Here is a 10,597-nt window from a genome sequence, read left to right as displayed (position 1 = left end):
TTTAACGAGTCCAATTTTGAGCACACTCTTGTAATGAATGTGTACAAAACAAATTGATCTTATTGGTCGATATTTACTAATTGTTAACTATTTATTAACTAGCCCTTAACCCGTGCCGTAACGGCACGGGCCATGATGTTGGTTCATTTTTAATATATCGTATAATTTGTGTCCCGAATATTTATCAACTCCTTATGATTTAATATGTGTTTGTCATAAAAATAGTTGGGATTTTCCTCTCTTTTTTTCTTTGTTTTTTCTTTTAATATTTTACCACCGGAGATTTGCTCAAACGAAAGAAATATAATCTTAACTTTCAGACACTTTTTTATTTATGTTCATTGCTTATAATGAGATAATGCTCTACATGAACATGAAAGTTTAAATATTTTTTGGAAATATGTCTTCAGTAGCGCTCATCTCAGTGAAATCAACTAACCAATATCGTCCATAAAAGTCTCCACATGCTCCTATTTCGCTCCAGCTGACTCATCTATCATGGTCATGTTGTCGATCCTCCAAATAGGCAGAGAATAGTATTTTTTTGCATCGAACGAATGATACAAACTATCCAATGTGACATGATTTTCCTGTTATTGTGCACCCATATTAAATCCATATTAAATAACTCCGTAACGGCACGGGCCATGATGTTGGTTCATTTTTAATATATCGTATAATTGGTGTCCCGAATACTTATCAACTCCTTATGATTTAATATGGCTTTGTCATAAAAATAGTTGGGATTTTCCTCTCTTTTTTTCTTGTTTTTTTCCTTTAATATTTTACCGTCAGAGATTTGCTCAAACGAAAGAAATATAATCTTCCAGACACCTTTTTATTTAGGTTCATTGCTTATAATGAGATAATGCTCTACATGAACATGGAAGTTTAAATATTTTTTTGAAATATGTCGTCAACAACGCTCATCTCAGTGAAATCAACTAATAAATATCGTCCATAAAAGTCTCCCCATGCTCCTATTTCGCTCCAGCTGACTCATCTATCATGGTCATGTTGTCGATCCTCCAAATAGGCATAGAATAGTATTTTTTTGCATTGAACGGATGATACGAACTCTCCAATGTGACATGATTTTCCTGTAATTTTTCAACACCCATTAGATGACAATGTTTAAAATGTGTACCCATTACCTTTTCGAAGGGATTGCATATATGCGAACCTCTGCCATTAAATCTTCAACAAAGTATTGTGCCCAGCAGTTCGTCTTAACGAAGGCTTTGGTAACTTTAAAAGTCTTGGACATTTTGTCACTTCCATTTGTTCCTACCTTCACTTGGAATACAATCTGGCGACACATTACCTCATAAAGAACCTTGAACACATATTGTACTCCCTGATCCTATTTCAAATCAGTAGGTTGTCAATAGATCCTTCACCAAAAGTTGACATCTTCTATGTTGAATATTTATAAAAAAAAAATTATATTATTGTGGATCGTTGCTCTCTAAGATTGTAGTTTTCAAAATTGGCCTCTTCAAGTCCCACGGTTTTCTAAGTTTATATATCCTGTTTGTTTTTAACATTTTTAGTTAGCCATATTATGTTTGTTACTAAATTTAAACTTGATGCCATCTTCAACTGTGAACTTTATGTGATTTCAGAATCAAAATAGTTATACCTCTTTCATTTGTATCAAGTAATACGTTGTATATCCCAACAATTATTTTACAACAATTCCTTTCTTTTGCCGTTTCCGGACAATCAGTAGCCATTATTGTCAAACACAATCTGTCTAATTTTTGTTGATGTTATGTATTTGCAATGTTCATTTTTCTTAAATAAATAGATTGTAGAAAAACTAATAAAAAAGAAAAAAGAAAATAAGTATTACATCGGGTCTAAGTTATTATATCCAAAATACTCCAGACACTGCTTCTGGTGCCTTTTTCCCTCAAATTCATCGTTGCATTCTAGACTGTACATGCAACACCAATCATTTGCGAAGTGAGCTATTTGCGCAAGTGTGGTCAATATATCCCTTACCTGTAATAATAATAAGGACACGTCAATTTTTTTCAAGGCGTCCAGTTGTAAATGGTATGAATCTAATAGATTTGAATTGTACCTCAATCTTAGATATCACATTCTTCTCACATAACATAGCAATTGAGAAAGGACAAATCTTGACCACTCTTTACATAGACAGAGTTAGCCAAACTATGTTTTGCAATTGTCTTACGTGGAAATTATTATTAATCCATATTTTAGTCGGCTCCTATCGCAGCCGATCTAATTAGTCTTATAGAAAGTTAATCTTAAATTTTTGACCTTATTTCTTGACCAAATTATTGAAGTATTCTCATTCATGTTCTGCTTTGTGTGATCTACCCATCTGTATCTACTATACCTTCAAACCCAGTGAATGAAACCTATATATATTGATCCGTAATTTGATATTGTTGATTTGTAATCAAGAGATCGCATGATTTGAGAATGTAAAATATAAAAAATATTCTATAAACATCGGAGGAGAAATTTAGATTTATGATTTAAAGTTTTTGATGATGATTTTGATGAACAAACATAATTTTCAAACAAATATTTAAAAATGAAAATACATTTTCCCGGTCAATAAGGTTTTATATCGGGAATTGAGTGAAAGTTGTTGTCTTTGTAGGTAGTTGTCGCGAAACAACTCGACATTGATGGTCTTTCAGAGAAAAGAATGTAATAGTACTTGAGAGAGCGATAGTGTTCTCTTACGCGGGTACACCAATTGCCTTTATATAATACGGATACCATTTCGGTGATCCAACAGTCATGATCATATTGTCTTATACGATCCGGTATCATCCTCGAAATATTTGGTTTTTGTCCTTATCAATCGTGCTAAAAACAACCAATTACATCTTTCACAATACAATGTTGCATGTTTTGTAAAGATCTTTTTTTACTTGGTCAATAAAACTCACCAAAAAGCAAAAACTATTATTATCCACTACTATTACCAACACCCACCACCATAAAAACCATCCACCGCCACTATTTCTTCCACCAATAGTAATGTTATCGCCCCCACCATTCAAAAACACTGGCCACTGTTTATACTAACCCTACTTCCACTAGCACCATTAGAATTAATATAGTTTTTAGTAAAATTATTTATTAATAAAATTATGCATTTATGTTAGATTATTAAAGGGACACTTATAATAGAAATTTAATTAATCATTATGAACAATGAATGAGACACTAATTAATAAAACATTTAAAAATGGTTAAGTTGAACAAACCCCAGCGGTAAATTTATCTTTGCCAAGGACAAATCCTGACCACTCTTTACATAGACAAATCGATAATAAATAATTTCATATGTTCTGATCTTGATTCGTGTCGTTCGTTTAGTTATTACATAAAATGGCAATTGATTGCACCAATTTTTTAAAATGAACATGTGTTTTATCGAGTTTATTTTAACATTAGAATGATCAACCACGTTTTATATTTTATAATATAATGTTACATATTTTGTGGCGTTACAAAATTAGCATAATATGTTTTTGTTCACCAATACCCGCCACCACCATAAAACCATATGAATCCATTTTTTTTATCCACCACCACCTAGTGGCAGAGCCAAGGGTTGACTAACCTGGCTCTAACCCCTTAAATTTTTAATAACTACATAAATTTTTTAGTTTATTTTATAAATAGTACTTTGTCCATATATATTTATGGTTTAGTCCACCAAAGTTTACATGTTTCTTTTTAAAAAAAAGTAGGCCTCCCCAATGTCAATTTTTCACTCCACCACTGCCACCATCACTGTCGCCACCCCATGTAGGTTATTGGACACAATTTTAATTCTCAATCACAAATGCCATGTATGAGGTTTAGATTGAACAAAATGTCGTCAATTTATTAGTTTCATTGTTTTTTTCGTGTATATATTATTTTTTGTATTGCAATCAATTTTATTTTAACATTAAAAAAATCTTGATTTATACGATATAGTACCAAAGATAACAGGGGTACCATTTGGGTGATCCAACGACGATCATGAAAATATTATCTTGTATGATATTATCCCTAAAATATATTGGTACCTTCATTTATCAAAAGTGTTAAAAATAAACCAACCACATCTTCCACACTACGATGCTATCGATGTTGTAACGACGACATAAAATTAATATTGTCCATCACTACTCACCAGCACTCACCGTCACTACTTCTTCCACCACAAACCAGGGGCGGAGCCAGGATTTTGAGGAAAGAGGGAGAAAAAATTCTTGGCAAGTTGGATACATGTGAAAAATGGACTTTGTATCCCATTTTACGATAAAAGAACAAAAATAAATATAATTGTGCTTGGCTCCGCCCTTAACCACCACTAATATTTCGGCCTCCACCTCTTCTACTACTCATTGTCGCCAAAAATGTCTATTCATATTATTTATCAAAATTACTTATAATAGAAATAAATATTATAATTAATTAAGAAAACATTTAAAATTAAAAATGATTAATCATTTATTATGAGCAATTAGTGAAACACTAATTAATAAAACACTTTATAATGAATAGATTATTTATTATGTGCAATTAGTGAAACACTAATTAATAAATCTATTATGATATTTAAGTTGAACAAACCACCACCGTTGAATTATCTTTTCTATTAATTCCAATCAAGGTGGAAAACTTGTTAGAGGCCACTCTTATGACACAATAGGTCATGAGTTCGAACCTCCCCGTTATAATTTTTGAAAATCCATATCTTGACTTGAGTTTTCATTTTTCATTCATAATATTGGAATTAACGCCACACGTGTGAGATGTAAGGGGTGGTATGACAAACCACAACCCTTGATTTATCTTTGTCTGGACAAATCCTGACCACCACTAACAAAGGAAAACTTATCCTAGCTTTGTTTTGTACTAATGACATCGGTTTACAAAAATCCATTGATTTGTTCTCTAATGCGTGTCCTGACACTAACCTGGATTTGACTGCCCCCCTTCCCATGAAAAATTTGGCGGTCAAGTATTTTGAGGTTATGATGAAAGGCATGCCGGAGAAATTTTCAATGTCCCAGCGTGATAGTGCTCTTTGGAAGTGCTGTAAGTCTAGACATTCTCAGGACTTTCTTAAAGCTCTTCCTATCGAAAGTCTTAACCAGAGGGTTGGTGCGCAACAATTCAGTGATGTCCTCTGCTATCGTCTCGGCATTCCTCTTTTTGCTGCTGGGAGTCAATGTGCTTTTTGTAACCGTGATATGGATTGCTTTGGAGATCATTCCCTACATTGTGCTCACGAGGTAGGTCTCAAATTTCGGCATGATTTGTTCGTGACACTATTTTTGATATGTGTTTTCATGCGGGGATCCCAACCAGGAAAGAGGTTTCCTTGGTCTCGTGTCTAATGATGGTACTGTTTTGCGTCCTGCTGATATTATGGTTTTTAATTGGGACAATGTACATGACATGGGTTTAAATGTTACTGGAGTCTCACCTTTCACTGGAGGTGGAGTTCATTCGTTCCATCCAGGCTTAGCCTTAAGCAATGTTATTACACGGAAAAATAAGAAATATCTTGACAAGTGTGTTGGTCAAGGGTATGGGTTTGGTGCTTTGGCATTCTCCACTTTCGGTGAACTCGGCGATGCCGCAGTCGATTTTATGAAGAGATTGCACAATCATTTGTCTAGATTTGATATTAATGCAAGGAGATGTAATTTCTTTTTCATAGATTAGGGGTTGTTATCCAGAAAGGTGTTGGAACCCAACTTGTTTCTAGGCTCCCAACTAGTTTCTTGAAGTCTTCTTCTATTGTCGATGAGGACTTTGATTAAAATATATAGAAAACTAAAAAATAGGAAAAATCTAAAACTATTAATCTTAACCATACATTTTGTATTTTGGGCCTCAGATATATGCTATTTTAATGATGGGTTTCTAAAAAAAGATATATATATATATTAAAAATATAATATATTAAAATTTAAAAAATCAATTTCCTTTCATTTTAGCTTCTAGTACTAGATACTAAAACATCGTTGCCACGGTGGGGAGGGTCGACTGAAGAAAACCGAAACACCCCTGATTGTATAGCACGTCATACATCCTTTTTTCGTCGGAATGTTATTTTTGTGGCATACACATTGGTTTAGTGGTTGTATAACCAAATTAGTGGATGCATGAACCAAAGTACGACTATATAAACTGTTATGCATCTTTTCTGGTGGCTCCACAATTCGTTATGCATTTTTATTTTTTATTTTTTGGAATAGGCTTTTATTATTATTAGGTAAAGAGTATTACATTAACTAGTTGGAAGCCTAACAAGTTAAGATCCAACAACATACTACTACATTAATTGTATGTGTTGCTGTGTTAGCCTACCAGCGAGCCTTATGGGTAACCTAGCCAAGGGAGCCGAAGCGGATGGTGGGGCTGAGATTGTGTCACAAGGGAGGCAAACTAACTCTACCTTCCGTGTTAATTTTTGGAATGATATATTTAAGCATATACTACCTCCATTTCAGAAAAAGAGATACTTTCACAATTTTAGTTTTGCCTAAAAATAGGTCAAATTGAAAAAAAAAATGGAAGTATCACTTTTCCTGAAACGGAATGAAGTCAATTTTTCTAAAACGGAATGTGAAAGTATCACTTTTCCTGAAACGGAAAATTAGTCGATGCATAAACCAAAATATGTCTGCATAATGTGTTATGCATCCTTTGAAGTGGTTTGCATAATGGCTATGCATTCAATTTTCGAGAATTGTGCATAAAACGAAAGTATCAATTGTAGAGAATTGTGCCTAAACGGAGGGATTGCATCGTTTTATTAGTTGTAACGGAAAATTAATTGATGCATAAACCAAAATATGACTACATCAAGTATTATGTATCCTTTGTTTTTTGTTTTTGATGCTAAAAGAAGGTTTTATTGCTTAAACATGGAGAGGTACAGATAAGTTATCCTCCTATAACACATTGGCTATGAAGTTAGGGGGATTCAAAAACCAAGTACATGATTGTTTAAACATTCTAGCGTGTCTAGCCATTTTTTCGGTTGCTTTATTACATTTCCTATTGATAAAGTTGCAGATCCATAATTAATTACTGCTAAGCATAAGTTTGATGTCTAAAACCAAAGATTGGTTCTCCCATGCGACTTTATGATGATCACCATTGACAGCTTCAACTACGACTTGTGCATCAAGTTCGAAACATACATGTTGCAGTCCTTCCTCTTGAGCCCAAATCATAGCCTGAAGTAGACCACCACATTCCGCCTGCTCTGCGTTCACCTATTTATCTGCATAGGCGCATCTCCCCTATTCAAAGGATCCTGCGAAATTGCGAACAATTAGACCAAGACCTGTATGATGAGTATTAAGAAGTTTTTTATAAGATGCATCACAGCAAATAGATATAAAATGGGCATTAGGCAGTTTCCAATGGGTTGTGTGGTCTTTGCTTTGCTGTACTTTAGATACTTTCTTTAGTCTCAAACCTATGGCTTTTCATGTCCCCAAATTTAGAGCATGTGCACATTTAATCACTCCTACTGGGTTTGGTCTTATGTCTTGGAAGGTAAATGTAGTTGCAGGAAATCATACACACCCCTCACAAGATTTCATTAACATTCAACTCATTTTAGATTAATAATCTTAATTTTATTGATCAATCTTTGAACAATCTTACAAGAAAAGATAAAGGAATCAAGAATAACCACTGCTCTAGATTTTCTCTCTCCTATTTACTTGCTTCTTACTCAGAAAAAGATCTATCCCTTTCCTTTACAACTGAGCTGCTATTTATAGGGAATTACATAGTGGATGACAGTTAATCTGTCCTTTATTTTCGGATATGTCTTGCGACATTCTCGCATCCTTACAAATGTTATTCTCGTAAACTCTCTAATTTTCGCAGGACCATCACATTTTTTTCATGATTTTAGCTGACGTCGTTTATTATGTCATTTCTGAAATTGTTCTGCGACGCTGTTGTGTTGTGTTGTTGATAATTTCGCTGAGACATTATTGCTGCGAGGTTCTGATCCTACATCTTTCCTCTTCTCATAAATTAATCTAAAATGAGTTGAATGTTAATGAAATCTTGTGAGGGGTGTAGTGTAGGATTTCCTGCAACTACAGTAAAGTTGCAGCGAGCCTTCCATATTTCCCAGGCTGTATTAGCCATTCGAACTGTCCAGTCCTCAACAAGATCATTCATGTCGTTTGTGAACCAGCTTTTTATCCATGCTGCAACATCATGATCGTGTCTTTGAATACTGTGAAGAGCCCCTGGGACTGTGAACCAAACAGCTTTTGTAAAGTTATATTCCATAAGGATATGGCTTGTTGTCTCCAATGTCTGGTTGTATATTTTGCAGATAGCACCACTGTAATGTTGAACTCTGGCCATTATCTCACTGGAAGGAATGATGATAGTTATACATTTCCACACGAAATGTTTAACTTTGGGTAATGTATTTAAACTCCATAGTTTCCTCCAGAATTTGGCTTCGTTTGCATCATAGTTGATTGCACCATTTTGTTTAATCTCCATTAGCTTTCTGTATGCCGATTTGACTAAGAAATTTTCGTCCCTTGTTAAAGTCCATATAAGCTTGTCTTTCTTGGTCCAAGGGATTCGAATGTTTAGAATAATTTATGCATCATCTTGACTGAAAGGTGTCGAACCAGCTGAGTTTTCCAGGATTTGGTGTTTTGATCTATTAATTCTGATACATACTTGAAGTTGTACGCCTCTGTTGTAGGAACGATTGGGATTGGTGATATGTTTCTTCTCGGCAGCCAAATATCCTCCCAAATGCGAACTGTACCTCCATCTCCAATGACCCAGCAACTGAATTCACGTATAAAACCCATCATATTGTGCACACTCTGCCAAGCCCAGGAAGAGTTACGTTTCTTTTTTGCATGCATAACATTAGTGTTTGGCAAGTAGCATTGTTTCATGGTTGAAGACCAGAGTTGTTGTTGTTCGTTGCATAGTCCCCATGCTGTTCGTGCTAGGAGACCTTTGTTGAAGGAAGACAAGTCACGAAAACCCATGCCACCTTGAGCTTTGTCTTTGCTTACTACAGGCCATGAGATGAAATATAAACCTTTTCCTTCCTCCTTTCCCCACCAGAAAGATCGTTGAACTTTATCCATTTCTTTTATTGTTGCTTCAAGCACTTTGAAGATGCTCATATGGTGTGATAGCATCATGTTTAAAACATATTTGACCATGATTGATCTTCCCACTTGGTTTATGAACTTTCCATTCCATCTTGATAGGCTGCTTCTCATCTTGTCCAATAGCCCTAAGAAAGAGTTGGTTTTATTCTAATTAGGAAAAGGGGAATTCCAAAATACTTCTCTTCTGACGCCATCTTCTTCATTTTTAACCTTCTCAACAGAAGACTTTGATGTCGCGGATGAATATGCCTGGAGAAGAACACCGCAGATTTTTGGAAATTGACTTGCTTCCCTGAAACTTCACTGAATTTGTTTATGACCTCCAGTAGTGTATTAACATTTTGAATATCTTCCTTAGCAAATAATAAGCTGTCGTCTGCGAAGAGTAAGTATGTCACTGTGGTGCATTACGAGAAATTTTTATACCTTGCAGCTTCCTTGAGTTTTCTGCTTCGGCCAACGATCTTGTAAGTACTTCATTGTGAGAAGAAATAAATAAGGCGACAGTGGATCACCCTGACGTATGCCTCTGGTTGGTTTTAATTACTTACATGGTGAGCCATTGAGGAGAATCTGTATTTAAGTGGTACTGATATACTCATGAACCAATTGACACCATTTGCTGCTAAATCCAAGCTTCAACATAACAGTATTTAGGAAACTCCATTCGACGCGACACGATCAAAATCTTTGCTCATGTCCAATTTTAGAGCCATGAAACCTTTTTTTTTTCCTCTCCGTGCAGTGGATGAGTTCTTGAGCTAGAAGAATGTTGTCACCAATTTGTCATCCTGGTACGTATGCAGCTTGCATGGGAGAGATGATTTTCCCCAGATATGTGTTTAGCGTGTTCGCCATGATTTTGGTAATGAGCTTATATGTTGAGTTGCATAATGCGATAGGTATGTATTCTCCTGGAATATGAGGAAGTTGGGTCTTTGGTATTAAACAAATGTTGATCTTGTTCATTTTCCTGAGCAATCTCCTAGAGATGAAAAAACTTTGCACCATGTTCACCACATCAGTTTTTACTACATCCCACTGTGTTTGGAAAAATCCTGGTGGGAAGCCGTCTGGTCCAGGCGCTTTCCAAGGCTGCATACTCTTCATAGCTGCTTCAATTTCTGCTACATCAGGTACTTTAACAAGAAAAGAGTTATCCTCATCAGTAATGCATGTGGGAAGAATATCTAGAATTTTTTTATCAGTAACTGGATTAGAGGTACTCATAATGCTGTCGAAGTAATGTGTGAGAAGATTTTCAAGATCGTTCCTTCCATTACACCATGTTCCATTTGGCCTCTTCAAAGATTCAATTTTATTTCTCGCTCTCCTCTTGTTTTCCTGAGCATGGAAATGCTTTGTGTTTTGATCTGCCTCAGCAAACATTGTATCTCTTGCTTTTTGTTTGT

The 10,597-nt window shown here is 35.1% G+C and overlaps 1 protein-coding gene across 1 annotated transcript; it reads right to left on the bottom strand.

Annotated features, from left to right (window-relative positions):
* Positions 1 to 7,088: 7,088 nt before the first annotated feature.
* Positions 7,089 to 9,158, bottom strand: LOC113311480. Its single transcript, XM_026560313.1, has 3 exons — positions 8,734 to 9,158; positions 8,131 to 8,410; positions 7,089 to 7,283 (listed from the first exon to the last, which is right to left on the bottom strand). The coding sequence occupies exons 1-3, from the start codon at positions 9,156 to 9,158 to the stop codon at positions 7,089 to 7,091; spliced, it is 900 nt and encodes a 299-aa protein (XP_026416098.1).
* Positions 9,159 to 10,597: the final 1,439 nt, after the last annotated feature.

Source organism: Papaver somniferum, chromosome 9 (genome assembly GCF_003573695.1).
Source record: "Papaver somniferum cultivar HN1 chromosome 9, ASM357369v1, whole genome shotgun sequence".
NCBI lineage: Eukaryota > Viridiplantae > Streptophyta > Magnoliopsida > Ranunculales > Papaveraceae > Papaver > Papaver somniferum.
Note: the sequence above shows the minus strand (reverse complement) of the source record. Positions and strands in the feature narration are given on the sequence as shown.